Source organism: Megalopta genalis, chromosome 10, assembly GCF_051020955.1.
Source record: "Megalopta genalis isolate 19385.01 chromosome 10, iyMegGena1_principal, whole genome shotgun sequence".
NCBI classification, from domain to species: Eukaryota; Metazoa; Arthropoda; class Insecta; order Hymenoptera; family Halictidae; genus Megalopta; species Megalopta genalis.
In genome coordinates, this window is record NC_135022.1 from 14,330,678 (window position 1) to 14,351,135 (window position 20,458).

General features: G+C 34.7%; 1 protein-coding gene across 1 annotated transcript in view; it reads right to left on the reverse strand.

Moving 5' to 3' along the window:
* The window catches only part of LOC117220183 (GTP-binding protein Di-Ras2), a 76,454-nt gene that overhangs the window by 8,091 nt on the left and 47,905 nt on the right, over positions 1–20,458 (reverse strand). The window contains exons 2-3 of the mRNA XM_033469907.2: positions 12,504–13,145; positions 12,289–12,434 (exon numbers count right to left, since the gene is read on the reverse strand). Of these exons, the coding sequence (XP_033325798.1) occupies positions 12,289–12,434; positions 12,504–12,690 (333 nt within the window). The 5' untranslated portion in view covers positions 12,691–13,145. The remainder of the gene's footprint in view (positions 1–12,288; positions 12,435–12,503; positions 13,146–20,458) is intronic.

The following is a 20,458-nucleotide window of genomic DNA, read 5'->3' on the forward strand; positions in this document are numbered from 1 at the left end:
AGCACAACATTTATCTACATATATTTAACGTTCAGAGACGAGCAAAAGTATTCGTACAGTACCAATGAAGAAATTAAAAGAGCTTTAATAGAACATTAGCATATATTGTAATATATGCATAATAATATGTATAATAATATTATATATGTATTAATATATATTGTACGTTCTCTGCAATAACATTAATAGTATGAAAAATAAACAAACAAACCTTAATTATTTAAATGAAAACGGAATTACTTCATTTGTTGGTAAACGTGAGAGTTATGGAATTGATTCAGGCCTTAATCATTTTCCAGCTCCTGATGAAGCAATACACCCCCACACTATTACGTTCCCATCCCCGTGCTTCACAGCTGATTTTACGTTTCTTGAATCCAATTCGGTGGGGTAAAAGTACTTATTACCGTGATAACAAGCTTTAGCTGTACTTTTTCCCACTATTTCTCTTGATTTCATACGAATCTTGCATTTTGAAATATGAACAAAAATCTATGAACTCTGAAAATGTAATCTAAAATTAAAAAAGTATCGAAAATCGAATAAATCACATTTGTTACGAATTACTGCGAGCGAAAAAGGCTCATGTATTAATTACTGTACACGTTATGTGTTATTTGCACGGATTTAAATCATATACCGATATAGTATGCATGTCATACAACTTCATTTTTTAATTTTAATTTGATTTTTAATTCTTTTTTTAATTCTATGAAACTTTCGATGCTGTTTGCGTGACAGTCAAAGTGTTAAACATTTTTTATTTGTTTGCTGTCCTGTGTGTATAATCAGATACTCAGGTATCCATTTCCGTTTCTTGTTTTTTTGTTTAGGTTCTCCATTCTTTGTACACATTTACGTCGATTAACATTTCGTGGAAGAAAAATTTGTACAAAAGATTTTAAATACATTTTAAAAACATTTAAATAATGTGGACCTTTTGTGAACAAATGCCTACAATCCGTAGTCTAGTAACCAATAATGTAGGAGATGTAGCTGTTTTCGTTTCTGCATTGTTACGGTACGAATATATTTGTCCTACACAGAGAATACATAAATTCAGAGCTGAGCTCTTATTATAACATATAAATTGCGGTCGAACAATGGACCCATTTACACGAACGCGAATAATAACAAATTAATATTATCTAATATCATGTAAATAAAGTATTGTTTTTAAATAAATAATCGATACGATGTGTTATTGTTTCTGTTATAAATCATGCATACGATACATCGCTTATTTTGCATGTACATACATGGAAATTGGACTATTAAATGAAAACATAATGAAATACTTTAGATATTATAATTATGACTTTATTTTAAAGAATGGATAAGTTTTTTCTGTATAACTGAAAGATTCGAAGTGACGATTCAAAACGGATGTGGAAGATCATTTTTGTACATTGGTCAGATAAATCCAATAGCATATTCGAATTTAGATAATTATTTTGAATATTTTCACTTAGATTAGATGTATGTATAACATATTCAGGGTGTATTAAAATCGCGTATTACAAGCCGCCGAGGGCTAATTTGTTACATCTCTGCTTTCAAGAAAATTGTCTTTAGGGCTCCATTATCCTTTTATAGGTCTGTGTGTAACTTTGAAATCATATTATGTGGTAAAAGTATCATAATTTTCAAATCTTATTTCATACATCGGAGTAAATCAGTTTTATCAAAAATTACAAATTTGTTGTTGATTTATGTTTAGGGGTTAATATTCAGTATATTTCTTTACTCAAACTAATTCGCACAGAGTGCGGCTGCAGAAGCGTTTCCATTACGAGCCCCCAGGGTAAGAATCGTATTTGTGTATTCACGATTACTACAACTTCACAGATGCTAATAATTTCAAGTCATAGAAGCTACCCACAACGGATCTGTAAACTACAACATTGTATTCTAACGGAAACAGAATACAGTAAATTATCCTTAGAAGTTCTGACTCGAAGTTTTTGACTTATGAGCATTATATTTTTTTTTATATTGAGCTATCCTTATTATAATAACAACTCTTGTAATTTAGCGATAACAGCTCCCTGCGATTTTGTAATACTTTTTTATATTGAGCTATCCTTATTATAATAACAACTCTTGTAATTTAGCGATAACAGCTCCCTGCGATTTTGTAATACTTTTTTATATTGAGCTATCCTTATTATAATAACAACTCTTGTAATTTAGCGATAACAGCTCCCTGCGATTTTGTAATACTTTTTTATATTGAGCTATCCTTATTATAATAACAACTCTTGTAATTTAGCGATAACAGCTCCCTGCGATTTTGTAATACTTTTTTATATTGAGCTATCCTTATTATAATAACAACTCTTGTAATTTAGCGATAACAGCTCCCTGCGATTTTGTAATACTTTTTTATATTGAGCTATCCTTATTATAATAACAACTCTTGTAATTTAGCGATAACAGCTCCCTGCGATTTTGTAATACTTTTTTATATTGAGCTATCCTTATTATAATAACAACTCTTGTAATTTAGCGATAACAGCTCCCTGCGATTTTGTAATACTTTTTTATATTGAGCTATCCTTATTATAATAACAACTCTTGTAATTTAGCGATAACAGCTCCCTGCGATTTTGTAATACTTTTTTATATTGAGCTATCCTTATTATAATAACAACTCTTGTAATTTAGCGATAACAGCTCCCTGCGATTTTGTAATACTTTTTTATATTGAGCTATCCTTATTATAATAACAACTCTTGTAATTTAGCGATAACAGCTCCCTGCGATTTTGTAATACCTTTTTATATTGAGCTATCCTTATTATAATAACAACTCTTGTAATTTAGCGATAACAGCTCCCTGCGATTTTGTAATACTTTTTTATATTGAGCTATCCTTATTATAATAACAACTCTTGTAATTTAGCGATAACAGCTCCCTGCGATTTTGTAATACTTTTTTATATTGAGCTATCCTTATTATAATAACAACTCTTGTAATTTAGCGATAACAGCTCCCTGCGATTTTGTAATACTAACCGGGTCGCTGGTGACCCATACGATCTGGATAATAAATCAAATAAAACTGGCTCAATACGAAATTGATTAAGGGAGTGTAACGGTATTGAAATGTCAAAAATTGATTTGTTTTTATCGTTGGCACGAATGCCTCATTGTTTCTGAAGATTTTGAAAAATTTTCACGTAAATATTCGCATAAGTGCGAAAGTTATAAGACTGCATATAACTTACCAAGTAAGTCGCAAGCTATAAGGACCATGATTTCAAACTTTAAGGACGTTAATCTCGAAATTACATTCTCAAGAAACAGTGTTGTAACTAGATTGTGAATTTTATGCATTTCTAATAAAAACGAGTAGGTATTACACAGACATTAACAAAAGTGTGGAGGGTATTGCTAAGTTATTTTCGGTTAATTAAAATTATTAAAAGAAAAAATTCATTTTTATTGAACTTCTTTCTGTTTCTGTTTCTCAAAGGTAATTTGGGAAATATTTGTTTTGAACAAAGATCCGCGAACTTATTACTCTCGTGACAATATTTATTTAACATTCTGATTTTATAAAAATTGTAAATGTTATTTTCTAACTGAATTGTTCTAATTACATGTTATTTCAAATAACCATGTTTATTTGAACACACAAATAATTTTTCCCCTACATTATTACGTTATTTGTAATTTATTTAAAATAATTTCTCATTCTATTTTTTATATTTTAAAACGCTTTATCAAATAAAACCTCAAAAATTCTCTATTTTCACCATGCCAACATCGCCAGCATCCGCATTTGCTAACAGTGGTAGATTTACCTGAATATGGACGTTCCTCTGGCGAACTTTTTGAGGGGAGAATTCGTTTGAAGACAAATACGGTAGAACTACAAATATCCCCATATTTCCAATGAATTAATTTATTCAGCTCCTACGTCAAAGTATTTATTACCTCGTTTGAGCCAAGTATTCGAAATAAAAACGTTTAGACTAAAATAATCGATGCGAATAAACTAGAAAATAAAACTACTCGTAAAATGTGAATATGACAAACTATTTTAAATAATCCATTATTTTGAATAGTTATTTCTTATTTCGAATAAAATCCGCCTAACTTTGCCCCGCAAAGTGAAAACGTCGATGTTAAATCGGTAAAAAATTGTTTATAAAGTATGAACGACCCGTTTCCGACGGAGGTACGAAAAAATATTGTTTTTCCCGTAACCTCCAAAATTTTTGTCCGGATTCATCCAATGAACTCCACTCTCCAGCGTTGGGTATGGAAATTGCTGACCCAAAACGTGTTGGCTTTCAGAAGATTCGTTCTTCTGAAACAATGCACAGAGACTACAGCCGCGTGTTCGGTAGTGTTATCTTTCGCTGGCCGCAATTTCAACAATTTTCAACATTCTGACAACTATGTTTCGTTTAAACCGCACGTAAATGTATATCTACAACTAACTGTAAAAGGGATCCGGATCAAAGTAATCCAACTCAGAAACCACTGGTTTTAGCCGTCCAATACTGCTGTATCCCCTTAAGAGACGACTGCCCCTTATAACGTAGCAAAAAGGTTAGTTCGACAGAGAGCTGTATGGCGGTGCAAGGAAATGTACTTCATATTTTCCCTTTCCATATTTTAAAATGTAATTAGGTAACTTAAAGTGAATTTAAATTTAGTTAGAAAAACGAAACTTCGGTAATTTGAAGCTACTCTTTTCTACTAATTTTTCGTATAATTTTTTTCGACGAGAAACGTAGATGTATTCTGCAGGAAATCATGAAAAAATTGTACGTCGCTGTCTAGCACGTGTTATTTTAATAACCGTGTTGTGAAATGTATAAAAGTGTTGAAAACTTTGGTGAAAATCAAGCCATGAACGAGGACGCAATTGATACGTTAAAATTAAAAATGGGAAAATTTTACTTTTACGAATATAAGAGATATATTAAATGCTAACGGTTTTATGCATTTGTAATGAAAATGAGCAGAAGAAATATAGGACAGAGGAAAGATTAAAGGAATATGAGAATTACGATACATTATTCTGAACTTATTTAGATTGTTCGAGGAAAAAAGAAACTTCTATCTGGCAGCTGCTTCTTGCAATTGATGCAGACAATCTTTTTATTTTGCATACAGATCCGGAATTTGGTAATTATAATCGGTTGATTGATCAGCGCGAGAAAGGTCGCTCGAGTGGCATCGTGATAAGAAAAAAAGGAAAAAAATAATGGAATAAAAATGTACGAATTATTGAGCCTTAAACGCGATTAATGTATATTGATTTATAACGATATATTATATTGATATATTATATTTATATATTATATTGATTTATATCACACATGATTAGATTTATTTAAACCTCGTACGATTTCTATTGCAATGCATGCTTGAACAGTGAAGTTTGAACAAAAGTTTCTCATAGAAATATTTTTATAATGGTCTTTTTGTAATATTTATGCTGGAAAAATTTTAAAGTACGAAGTACATTATCAGAAGCAATACACCGACGCTCTTAATATAAATTTAAGAAATTGTATTTTCATTTCAAAAAGTAGTCATATACGTTTAACATAAGGAAATACAAGTATATAAAAAATTCCCGTTGTCCAATCACTCTGAAGTTTTATTCATATAATTTTTTTCACCGAGTGGCACCGAATGAAAAAGAAGGGGTAAGACTAAAAAAGTCGCAAGTTGATAATTAAGGGGACCACCCTAATGTGCATACATGGTGCAACTGACAATGCATGAGGTAACAGATGACGGATCGTACAAAGTACAACGCTGGACGCGCAAGATACACGTTCCGGCTAAAATTATTTATAAACTACATTGACCGATAAGTTTAACGTATACATCTTCATTTATAATGAGGTTTCCAACGAGAGAAAAATTCAAATTGTTTTAAATGGCGAATCTTTTTTTGGTTATAATGTAAACAAAAAAAAATTTAGCATGATCTTTTATCTCCTTAAACAGCATACAAAATTATTAAGTTTTTATTGCAACCATTTTTGTATATCTAGTGTAGTTTTAAGGATAGATATGGAAATAACCATCTATATATAAATAAGGCCGAATAATAAATTAAATTAAAAAAAATAATAATAAATAATAATAAAATAATAATAAATTCGGCCGATAATAAAAATAGCTAAGACAATAAAAATGTTAAGGTCCCAACAAACTTGCACAGTTTCAAAAGAATCGGAATCTTCGGGCTGCCGAATTTCATTTGTAAGTAACCGTTTTATTATCCGAACATTTGTGTCACTCCGTTTAATTCGGATAATCGAGGTTCCACTGTAATATCAATCGCCACTTCACATTTACAAACGTTCCGTTCGCAGCAATTTGTAATCTAAGCTCAAACACATTTCGCGGACAAATGTAACATCGCAGTCGAAAATAACGTGATTCTCGTGGCTTATGGACACCCGGTGATGAAACTCGGGACACTTCAACACAAGATGAACAAATAAATTGCGGAGAGCTCGCGCTAGATGTAGTGAGCCTTTTCATGAAACTCAGCCCCGAAAAGAAAAAAGGAGAATCACTTGTGAGAAAGAAAAGATCAGAACGGAATATGAAAAAATTAGAGGAAAAAAGTGAACTAGAAGCAGAATTGTGCTAATTCAATTACGATGTAATCCAATTTCGCGATGTAATTGCATTGTATTTCAATTACATAGTAATTCGATTACGTGCTAATTCAATTACATAATACAAACCTTTCAGTTATATAATTCAATTGCTAATTATTTGAGTGACGAGTGTAATTCAAGTACATTGCAAATGGAATGCAACATTGCAATTGAAATACAATGTAATTGAAACACAATGTGTGTACAGTCCTCGCACGACAAGAAGACACCTTATTATCTTAATTAACTTTTCACTCTTATTTATATCTTATTTATTATTTATATCTATTATTTATTATTATCTATTATTATTTATTTATATCTATTCTCTTATTTAAATCTCATTAATAATGAGATTACCGATTAGAATCCGATTAGAATCTGACCAGAATCTGACATTTTGTATCCAAAATGTATTTCATAACTGTTTCTTTGTGAAGGTAAAACAGAATTTGACGTTACAAAAGACAGTATTATAACAATTTAAGGAAAATAAAACTGGTACAGTATGAACAGTATAATTTAGATTACTTTCTGATTCAATTTAGAAAAATACGTGCAATTATATTTTTTGAAAAAAGTTATATTCCTATATTTGCATGCACGCGAAAATATATAGGACATTCAAATAAAAAAGTTATTTGCAATTCAACTTAACACGATCTTATTTTATTTTCCTTTAAGAATAAATAAAAATTCTACACAAATTCTACCTAAATTCTACACAAATGCGTATAAATCAGCAGTCTAGACAAGAAGTATTGTTGCACCGTATCTCTCGATTCATATAATTCCAGCAAGCTGTATGAGAAATGGGTGCGGTGCATGTAGTCTAACGATTTGCTACATCAAAATAGCACTATACAACGTGATCTATATTTGTGACAACAGTAACAAAGTAGTGGAACTTTTTCAAGAATTTGATTGGAATTTGATTACTTTTGCATATAGATATACAATTTTATTGAACTTGTTCACGTTTTCGGTTGCAATTTCGCTTACCACGTGCTTCCCTTTGGAAAATAATATTGTGTTACCGTCAACTGTATGCCGCGTTACAACCGCCCCCAGGTTACGGGACATTTTCTCCGGCCTCCATGTTTTATTAATAACCTCTGTGTTACATGTCATGAAACGGATTCGCCGTGACACAATAATGTCGGACAGCTGCGTAAGATTTCAGTGGAGCAATTTTTATTCCGAACGCAATAGCTTTCGCGCGATTGTGGCCCAATGTCGCGAACTGTTTACTTTCGACCCGGTATTCCCAGTTCGTCCCGGCGCTGTCGCTGCAAATTAGATCATCTCGTTAGGGACGCGTGTTGTTGTACGCCAACCTTATTCCACATATCAAATGAGACGCAGACACCTGGTTCTCTGGTTTCTACCTCTAATTCAAGCCTCTCGAAATCTTCCAAATCCAATGATTCCACCGTTGCCTGACAAGGGACGTTTGTGAACTCGTGAAGTAAAAAAGTGATGAAACGTTGCACACAGGTAAACGGATTAACACGTCCCGTGCCGAGCTTTTTTTACTCGAATCTTCACACTTTGATATTTTACTAAAACTTGATGTATTACGTGCAATTATTAATTCTCGTACACATAGCAACGTAACAAAAACTTATCAACGGCCATTCTTGCGGTGGAAATTGATTCTTCGGTTCTAAATTTCTTGTAAACAATTTGTTCAGTTCGCTAAGTAAACATGCAAGCGTGTACCATCGATGGTACACGTGGCACGGAACGTGTTAATAGTAAGACAGAAGAGCTACACATACAAGGGTGACCCAGGTTTTGTTCGTGGACACATCGTAATAACGTGATGTCTAACGATTCGTTTGCAAGAATAAGGTAAAAATTTCAACGTTATTTGATAGTGACTAATTGAAAAGAAGTGCTGGAACAGACTTTACTTATGCCAAGCAATAAGATGGGGTTATTGACTTACGACAGACATATGATGCGGAATTGTTTTAATAACATCGACGCTAGCGATGTTGTCAAGTCGTTTGTACATAATGCTGCATTGTCAGATTTTTCGATCAGAAAATTTTAATTATGTTACAATCCACACCGTATTACAACCTACCCTAGCCCCCCTCCTCGATTCAGCTTTATCACGAGTGCATAGAATTCACAATCCAGTCGTAATGATTACTTTGAGCGAAATAAAAATTTTCGAAATCAACTTTAAGAAACAGAATTGAAATAAAATGGTGTTTCTTCTTTTAACACGTTCCGTGCCGAGCTTTTTTTACTCGAATCTTCACACTTTGATATTTTACTAAAACTTGATGTATTACGTGCAATTATTAATTCTCGTACACATGACAACGTAACAAAAACTTATCAACGCCCATTCTTGCGGTGGAAATTGATTCTTCGGTTCTAAATTTCTTGTAAACAATTTGTTCAGTTCACTAAGTAAACATGCAAGCGTGTACCATCGATGGTACACGTGGCACGGAACGTGTTAATGGGGTGAATATCACCCTTGATAAAATTTCAGAATTTTCTTTTCCGCGAAATATCCCAAGAAAAGCAAATAATGTTAGCGAAAAGTTGGAAGAAAAATTGTATCGTTTCATTGTATCCACGAAGCTGTGTACAAATTCTTTCTCTCAATTAAGTGTAACATTAATTAACGATGGAGTTAACTTTCTTTTCAACGTTTCAACGTTTGCTATTCTTTAGATGTTTCACGAAAAAGAAGATATTGAAATCTTTTCACGAGCTGTTCCCGCCCCTTTAAAGCGCGCATCATCGCCAACAAAGGCATAACTTACTCTAATTGCGTGCATAACTTTTTACGGGTTTTTCGGGTTCACGAATGTCCCTTGTTAGACATTCAGAAACTCGGTCTCATTCTCGACCTGTGTCCTTGTCGCGCACCACGCTTAACCCTAGAAAGATAACCATATGACAACGTACGTAAAAGATAACCATACGCTTCAGAGGCGCATGCTTTTCTAAGGCGTCAATTTTATACTAACAATGGATATTTATTTAAGTTGATCTAGTCATTTTAAAGGTTTGGCATTATTGTAAAAATAAAATGCATTTATATTATATTTTTTTATATTTTAAGTAATTTTAAACTTCAATCACTAGACCTCTATGAAAAATTAACAAAAATCAACAGTCTTCGCAGGCGCCTTTGCGACGTAGGTTATCTTTCTCGGGTTAAACCTTATCCTACCTATCCCATTCGTAAACTCTGACCTCGCTATTTTAGCCCTCGGATTCCTGGACCCCACTATTCAGAATATATGTATATATATGTAGCAATGAACTTGAAATACTTATTTAATAGTGAACATATGTATTTTCACCTGTGCGATTAGTTGTTGCATCCGAATAATTAATAATATCCACGAAAATTTAATTTTTCCCTAGAACGTAATTTTTAAGAAATCTTCGGTTGGATTATCATTGAAGACACTTTAAATGGTAGAACAAGCCTTGCCCGATTAACAAGTTCACGCAGTTTCTGGATCTTGTGGAAGCTAACGTTGTTTAAAATTAAACAATATTTATATCCCGCTCTCAAGAGACCCACAAAATGAATTTGATTTGCAAAAGAATGCATTCGATTTGAAGTCACGTGAATTGGATCTATAAAAGGGTGAATAAATAAAGGATGATATAAAAAGAGAAAAATCAGAACTGCTTCACTCTTGCGAATTAACAATTTTTATTATCGAATACTTATTATTGAATGCTCGTAACTTTCCCTCCATTAAGGTTCATTTACACTGCAAATTCGTTTTATCACGACTCGCATCGACTCTAATCTAAACAAATCTTGGAACTGTTGGTACTGCCCGAACTTCCCCTAAAAGCAGGGTTCGAGAAAGTTTCGGAACTTCTTTATAAGCTACATTGGAATTTATTACATGTGGTGGTACTTCTTTTAAAAAGTTCCCGTATTATAAGTTGCAATGAGAACAGATATAAAGGAATTCTTGAGATTGGAAGTTCTGGCTCGACCGGAATTAACAAAATTTGAAAATAGAAAATTTTTATAACAACAAAAACAGATATTTCGTTAATTAATATAAAGAAATGTATCAAATATTATAACAAGTATCGGATATGATTTAACGAATAATATTATAACAATATTAACCATTTGCGTTATTTATTCGTAAAGCAGTAAGCAATGTTTCAAATGAAATATAAAATGCTACGTACATTATTCGCAGTAATTACTCTATTTGTATAGAGTTTGGCGTGATGGCTTGTATTTGTGTAGAGTTTGCATTGCACTGGTACAGATTTTGTGAAACAAAAATATTTAACTTAGAAAGTACCAGAACTATTAACAGTCTTGTTATGTCCCTTGATAGGGGACGTCCAAAAACAATGAATGCGATCAAATGACTATCTTGATTATAAACCAAAAATGATTCTTTCGGTAAGTCAATTATTTGGAGCAGATGAGATATAAATTTATATATTTTCACAAAGCCGCGCTAATTATTCACGGCGTCCTTGTTACGCGATTTAACTTTGTATGTGCCTTTTCAAACAGAAAACTACACGATAATGGAAATAATTAAAGCCCCAAACAATTTGGATAATATGGTGCTTGAGAAATGAAGTTGATCTCAAATTCATCTTATTCAATATTTCCAACTTTGTATGTGCCTTTTCAAAAACAGAAAACTACACGATAATGGAAATAATTAAAGCCCCAAATAATTTGGATAATATGGTGCTTGAGAAATGAAGTTGATCTCAAATTCATCTTATTCAATATTTCCAACTTTGTATGTGCCTTTTCAAAAACAGAAAACTACACGATAATGGAAATAATTAAAGCCCCAAACAATTTGGATAATATGGTGCTTGAGAAATGAAGTTGATCTCAAATTCATCTTATTCAATATTTCCAATATTGAATATATTTTATTATAATATATATTTTATTTCTAAATAATAATGTGCAATAGAATATACAACCCGCACCCGCTATATTTCTGGAGCTGTGCTATCCAGAAATCCGGTTAAATGTGAAGTCTCCAAACTGTCTTCATAGATACGAACACTTCGATCATTTGTTCCTATATTTCGTTATTTGATTATCAATGTTATTATACGTGTTTCTACAGGGTGTCCCAAAAGCTACTCAAAATCGAGAAATGAAGGATTCCTGAATACCGATATGACGTCATATCGCTATATTTACCTATATTAACCGGTCATTTTTACGGTCATCTTATTTAATCACAATTCTCCCGAGGTCATTTGAAGTAACTTTTTCCTTAGCGCAAATGCAATCCGCGGCTCTGTTTACGAGTTATCAATGAAAAACGGTGACCAATGAGAGGCCAGTTCCGCTCATTGGTTCGGCTGCCTCGCGCCAGCTGATCTCGCCTCTCATTGGCCACCGTTTTTCGTTGATAACTCGCAAACAAAGCCGCGGATTGCATTTGCGTTAAGGAAAAAGTTCCTTCAAATGACCTCGGGATTGTAATTAAATAAGAAGACCGTAAAAATGACCGATTAATATAGGTAAATATAGCGATGTGACCTCATATCGGTATTCATATTAGTTTCTACGAAGATTACGAAGGCGCGACCGAAAGATATCGGTACAGGACCCTGCCTGAACCTGTAATCGAAGAGTGTTGTGATACCTGATAATCGGATCGTTGTTCCCTGACTTCTTCGAAACACTGTTTAACGCATTCGAAACTGGGCTTCGAGGTTGTGGCGTAGACGAGCAGGAACGCGTGTGCGGTGGCTATGCTGAGCCTCCTCATGGCCGGAAACTGGAGGTCGCCTAAAAATGCGGGGGACAATGATTGATTCGGTTAAAACGGGGCCAGCGACCTCGGTCTGCTTAGCTTACCCGCCGTGTCCAAGAGATCCACCTTCAACGTGAGCGTGCCCAGCGCGCATTCCCTCGAGTAGAGGTCCTCGACAGTGGGTCTGTACCTTTCGCAGAATCCTTGGCCGAGCAGGCGACGTATGATCGAGCTTTTGCCGACCCCGGCACCACCCAGCACCACCAACCTGATCCTCTCGAGATCGGCCATCGTCGCTGGCTACAGTTCGCTCGTTCGGCCCGCTGGTTCTTTCGTTACTCTGTTCCCTCGGCTACGATTCGAAGCGCAGACACGCGAACGCGAACAGGACCGCGATCGCGAACCGATCGATTCAAGAAGGCATTAGCGGCCGCGCACCTGAATCCCGTCGAAACCTGCTACCGTCGGAATCGACAGCCCGCTCGATCCGCTGCCGGCCGGGATAGTCGAATTAGATAACCAATCTCGTCTACAAATCTAATATCGTCCACCTCTATTTTCCCTTCTTTTTTTTTACGGCCAAGATTCTGCCTCGCTTCTCCACCTCGGTTGATTGGACTCGATTCCTCGACGTTAACTCGATTTTTCCTTAGACCCCCGCGGTAGGTACTTTCGACGCAGCTTCGATCGCTATCGAAGGTCCGCCCCGTTTTTTACACTCCGGTCTGCCGTGTCCGTCGTTCCTCCTGCAACAATCCAAGGAAATTCCGCATCGATCAGACGTTCGAGAATGATCTCTCTCTTTCTCGGGGTATACACGGGTGTAATATCGATCCCTCTTTCCCCGTCACTTACGAACTCGGTTCGCTCGGTTCCGGTAACCCGACGCGTATCGGGTAACAACCGATTTAATTCGGGCCGGGCGCGATTTCGACGAGCCGCGCGTACGGTGAATAGCTTTTCAAAAAAAGTTGGCCGAAATACGATTTTCGGAGTGCAACAAAGAGCTGCTGTAGTACATACTGTAGTCCCATAATTATGTTAACATCCGGAAAGGGTGTTAATATTAAAAAAATGGTGATTCTTGAGGTCATTCGAAGTAACTTTTTTCTTAGGGAGAATGCAATTCGCGGCTTTGTTTACGAGTTATTAGCGAAAAATAGTGTGCGATGAGAGGCGAGCTTGGCTGGCGCAAAGAACTGGGTTTCGACCGTTCATTGGCTTGGCCGTCTTGCGCCAGTTGAGCTCGCCTCTCATTGGTCATTGTTTTTTGCTAATGATTCGTAAACAATACCGTGGATTGCATTTGCGCTAAAGAAAAAGTTACTTTAAATGATCTCAGGAATCACCCCTTTCCGGCTGTTAACATAATTACGGGACACCTTGTATGTGAATGGGGTAACTTGAAAAACGGCATAATTTTTTAAAAACTAGACTAAAGGACCTGAATTTTTTTAGATGATATAGGGACATATTTAATATATAATATATAATATATAATATATAATATATAATATATAATATATAATATATAATATATAATATATAATATATAATATATAATATATAATATATAATATATAATATATAATATATAATATATAATATATAATATATAATATATAATATATAATATACAATATACAATATACAATATACAATATACAATATATAATATATAATATATATTATATAATATATAATATACAATATACAATATACAATATACAATATACAATATACAATATACAATATACAATATACAATATACAATATATAATATATAATATATAATATATATATTTAATATCTTCTTTAAATTTTGCTGTTACATGTAATGACTTTTCCAACTTGTTTATTCGAAAATTTAAAGAATGCATTCTGTAGATCTTGGCAAGTTACGTGCATACTGAACATTTCATCGAAATCGGTTGACCTTGACAGCAGTTGTGAGCAATTAGTTTTTCATGAATTTTCATCAACAGCAGAGGTAATTTTTACATCTTTCAGTGGTTGTAGCTTGACTATACAGCTTCAATTAAGCTCAAGACGTCTTTTCCGAAGTGGTAATTTGAGTTACGAAGTAGGGAAAAGTGAAGCGGTGCTTCATTCGAGTACCGAGATCGATCGGGGCATTATTGTGATAAGAAATCAAAGAAGTTAAAAACAATGTTTATGTCAGTGGTGTCTGACGTTCCATTTTAAAGTTCGCATTTTTGATGACATACTCAAATTCCGCAACTTCGAAAACATAAGGATATCGATTATCATAAAAATCGTATAAAAAGTTACGAATTGTGGCCAACTGTTTGTGAGAAAAGGTGATACTGTAAATTCTCCCGAATACATAGTCCCTGTCAGAGGCTTGCTTGCATTGCCTCTGTGCTATTCCTACGCCTATATGCGTTATTCCTACGTCTATGCTAAGGTTCGACGGAGTCGGCCAAGAGTCTGATGCGGCGCGCGACGCGGCTCCTTTGACTAGAATCCTCGGAATGACAATTCATAACACAATAACATAAATTTTATAATTTTAATATTTTGAAACTAAAATTTTTTAACATATTGCTGGCAGTTTTCCGATTAAAATGAGACCAAACGTGACATAGTTCGGACAGATATTTCTCTGATTACATACCACTATACTTGTAAAAGTCAACTGTTGGGATTATGGAATGAAAATGAATATGATTCTAATTCTTTCCTTAAGTAGCTGGCCGACATTGCAACGGTGGCGTCAAGCAACAGGGAAAGAAACGATTGAACCCGATACTACCGGTAGGCAGCGAGGCACAAAGCGCGCGTCGAGAACTAGTAACGCAAGGCCTTTCCGTTTCGTTTCGGTCCATTGTAGTCGCGTCTGACGGCGCGTCGGAGCGACTGGTTTTAATCGGCGCGCAACGCGTATCGGCGGGCCGAGCGCACACGCGACTGTTTGTAGACAATCCAGTTGGCATACACTACTGCACAGGGCACACGTTACTAGTTTTCGCTGGCGACATATCTAGCCCTGCTCCGCAGCACGAAACAGTAAATTCTCCCTAATAATCCCGCAGCTTGGAATCAAAGATGGACTTAGGCAACTGGTCACGATTTTTCGGGACTTTATAGTTGTTAACATCTTGTGTGTGTGTGTGTGTGAGAGAGAGAGGGAGAGAGAGAGAGAGAGAGAGAGAGAGAGAGAGAGAGAGAGAGGGAAGGAAGAGAGAGAGAAGGGAAAAAGAGAGAAGTGAGAGAGAGAGAGAAAGAGAGAGAGAGAGGGAGAAAGAGAAAGAGAGAGAGAGAGGTAGAAAGCGAAAGAGAGAGCGGGAGAGAGAGAGGATGAGAGAGAGGAGAGAGTGAAAGAGAGAGCGGGAGAGAGACAGAGAGAGAGAGGGTGAGAGAGAGGAGAGAGCGAAATAAAGAGTGGGAGAGAGAGAAAGAGAGCCCAGAGAGACAGAGAGAGCGAAAGAGAGAGCGAGAGAGAGAGAAAGAGAGCCCAGAGAGACAGAGCGAGCGGAAGAGATCTCTAAAAAAGATACTAAAATTCAAATATCTTCTAAACCACTAATTTTTCGCAATAAATGCCTTACTATTTTTATGAAAAGAATGGCGAGCTGAATAGACCGATATTATAAAAATTATATGATCCTATTTAAAAAAATAAAGTTGACCTTCATATGTCCTCGACACGTTCACCTAGAAAAATCTTATTAATGTCAGATTACGTGTCCTCTAAAACCATTTAAATTTCGTTTGGAACATTTTTTAGTATCATCGACGGTTTCGAAGATATTTGACTAGATCCATTTAAATGGGCCACTCTGTATACATATTGTATAAATGTGTTGATTAAAACAACAATCGAGAGCCCAGTTAATTGAAGTACATTTAATGAATAAAGTATTTTCTTTACACGACAAAGTATTCTTAGTAAGTAACCTGTGGAATTCTGTGTTTTTCTCACCATAAGCGTAAAAGGTCACACAAGGTACGTGGAACAGCTGCATTTGCTAACTAAACGTACGAAATACATATGTACAATTACGATAGTGTAACCTAAAGATAACCTCGGAAAGAGAAAGAAAGAAATTAGTAGGAGAAAAGAAAATGCAATGCAAATAAAATTAATAGAAAAAGGTACAAAGCAGGAAAAAAGGAGAAGAAATAACGAAAGACAAATTAAGAAGAAAGAAATTGGAAGAGAAGGAAAATACGAAGAATGAGAGAGAAAAAAGTAATGAAAATGTAAAGAGACAACGCAGAAAGAATGTTTTGAAAATAAGAAAAATAAACCCACGTTTACGTCATCTCTATATGTTATAACACCAAGAATTTCAGATACCACGAAGTAAGATATAGAAAAGCGAAATTTGTTAAAAATTATATACTGCATTTGAATCATTTATATCCTTCCTTATCACAAATCTGTGATATTAAATTTTTGCGGTCGCCAAAAATCGTGGCAAGATCTGATGTAGAGAATTGAGGTACAAGCGACCGCATACGGTGATAAATGTGTATTTTATCATCTTCGTTCTGTAATAATTCTTGAATTTCGTTCGCTCAATGCAGCTTAAATATCAAAAAACCGAAGGTTTTAAATAATCTATTAAAAAACTTGCACGGTGTTTCTCACGTGCTACGACGAGATTCGAAGAATATTTTCCGTCGAAATTCACATAAATCTGTAACGTCACCAGAACCGGTACATCCACCCTACTTTTCCTGCATTTATTTTAAAAGCCGTACCACCGAGCACGTTGAATTGCTTTTACCCCGAGACAATTAAATCTCATTCAAGTTAATTATTGGAAATCCATTAAATCCCCCATCGCTCATTTATTTGCAAACAAGAAAATCATGTTCCTATTTTCGGACGTCGGTTTCGCCGGTTCCTCCCCCCCACCGCGGCGACGCTTCTACCTCGCCGACGAAAAAACGTTTGCTGTCCGAATGAGATTTCGACGGAATTATTTGGCGCATTAGCTTAACCGGTTCGACTGGCTATCGCTGCTAAATGTTTTGGTGGTTGGTGGTTCGCGGTCCGCGGTTTGGTAGCCGCGAGGTACGCAGCGTATCGAACCTCGAACCGATATTGTACCCTGCGTTTATCGGCCAAGTGCCGGAGCCGCGGTGTACATACTAACTGAGAAACGATTTCCCATTTCGGGGCAATACGCATATTTCGGGCGGCATTACCGTGGGCTGTGATTAGACAACCAACGAACATTCAACGGGACCAACGTTCGCGCCAAGAAACCCAGATGAAACTTGCCAATACTACGGTCTCGCTTGGGGATTTTCGTTCCTCGGGGAAATTCAGTATGCTTTTGTAAGTACCGTGCGCTACTATACCGATTGCAATTCGTGGACAGAAAGTATTCGATTATCGTTATAATTACGAGACCGCGGATCTTTATGTAAATTCGCGTTTGCATACGTTATTTTACAAGAACTAAAAGATTACTCGTTATAAAAGAGTAGATACAAATGTAATTAGACTCTGCGTATATATATATATATATATATATATATAGATACAAATGTAATATAAGATTACATATATAATTATATATATTATATATATTATAAATATATTATATATAATTATATATATTATAAACAAATATTTATATATATATATATATATAAATATTTGTTTATAATATATATAATTACTTTTGTATCTACTCTTATATTACATTTGTATCTATTAAATATATATAGTAATATCTAGATATTACTATGTAAATAGTAATATCAATGTATATTACATTTGTATATATTATAAACTAATATTTATATATATATATATATATATATATATATATATATATATATATATCTATATAAATATTTGTTTATAATATATATAATTACTTTTGTATCTACTCTTATATTACATTTGTATCTATATATATATGTATATATATACGCAGAGTCTAATTACATTTGTATCTACTCTTTTATAACGAGTAATCTTTTAGTTCTTGTAAAATAACGTATGCAAACGCGAATTTATATATATATGTTATCTTCATGTAAATTTCTCGTTTTCATACGCCGTTCTCATTGACTCGTTGCGAAAAGAAATTAAAAATGCTCTCAGACCATGTTAATTCGCACGTTCCCATGCACTTGAAAAGAACTGCGCATGCCACAGATGCATAAAGACCCGCTGTTTAATTCGTGTGTTCGGTGTGAAAATGCTTTCCGTTGTCGATAAATGCAGATGCAATGCAATGACGTTCAGGTATCAGGAAGATATTAGTCGAAACAGGAGTATGTTTGTATGGAGTAACGTAATTGAACATTGATTTGGAGAAAGAATTCGATCGTCTTCAAATAATGTTACCCGAATTTTGTATGATTTTCTCTTAATTGACAGACGGTGCGTTATTATACATTCGATAAAAAGTTAAGAGCACGCGTTAAAAATAACACGTGCTCTTAGATAAATAGAATTAGATATTAGTAAATAGAATAGAATAGATATTAGTAAAAACTAATATCTATTGCAATTGTCGTTAGCTCCTCCGTAACTCGTGGTACAACCGCGTAGGGGCTGATTATACGTCAAAAAATAAATCGAAGAAAAGAATAACATTTTTTCAATTAACGCTCCGTTTTCGAGAAAAAGTAGGTTGAGAAAATAATATCGATTAGAATATCAATTCTACTTCTCGTTATACTATTCTACAAGCCACGCGAACTTGACGCATCTTTCAACTCAGTTTTCTCGAAAACGAAGCCTTGAATGAGGAAACTGTTATTTTTTTCGACTTTTTTTTACGTAGAATCAGCCTCTACTCAGATGTACCACCAGTTACAAGACATCTCGTATATGCCACGCTACTATTTGTTTTGAATTGAAGCTCAAATTATTTCGTCAACAGTCATTTCGATGAAACATTTCTTGTCAGGTGTAGTATTGTTGCCTTGTGCGGAATCACGTAAAAGGTACACGAGAAATGAAGTATAAAAAAGAGATTTTGCAATATTCGCAGAAAGAATTAATCGTTAGTCTTTTAAGGAAGCTACTCTTCGCTTATGTGTATACTAATCTACGGTGCGAATAATTTCGAATGTTTAGTTATACCGGTCGAAAGTCATTGTTTTTATGTTCTTGAACAATTTTTGCCACACAGAATTCTCGGAAATTGTCTAAACTATCTGAGAACGCGATCGCTGCTTGCACGTTGTCGATAATCACCTAAAGAATTCAGAAGTGCGCGGTTAAAAAAAAATCAAGCGATCGTCCATCAAACTTATCTCCGCGAATCAAACGTCGGATAGCGCGTACAACGTCGGATTCAACGATATCTGTCAATTGAATAAAATATCAGAGCTAAGCTTGAATGTTTCATCTCGGGCACTTAGAAGAATACGAAATGAAAGTTGAGCGATTAGGAAAAGAAGGGCTGATAAAATTAATTGTCCCTATAGTTGAGGAGACACGTGCATTATTTAGACAAGTGCGTTATTCACAAGTAGAGAAATCAACTGGAGAGGAGGGGTGATATTCAATTTGACGATAATGAGAGATAAATTGTTCATCCTGTTTCTGCTCCTGAATTAAAAACATTTCTTAAGATAGTATTTTTATTACAACCTGCTTACAAGGCCGAACTTTGTTAGGATCTGTAAGTTGTAAGGGGAGGTTACGAAAGCAATTACTATAATATATCCCGTTTTCATTATTCTCATATTACAGTGGAACCTCTGTTATACGAGCTCCCGTTATATGAACGTTGTCTTATATGAACGCTCTCTTGTTTCAACGTCCTGCGTGCAGGGTTATCAAAAATAGACCATAGGAATCTTTTTTTATATAAAAAAGGAAATTATTTTGAATTTTATTGTATCTTTATTTAATTATAATTAATAATTAATAATTAATTATCATTTAATTATCTGTGAAAGATGATACCACCACGACCCCACGTTTACAGATATCAATTCGAATATCAAAATTTTCGATGGCCTTGTAGCATATCTGCTCGTTTAATTCATCAATTTCATTTCTAATGTTGTTTTTTAGGTCTTGAATTGTTGCTGGTTTGTTGGCATAAACTTT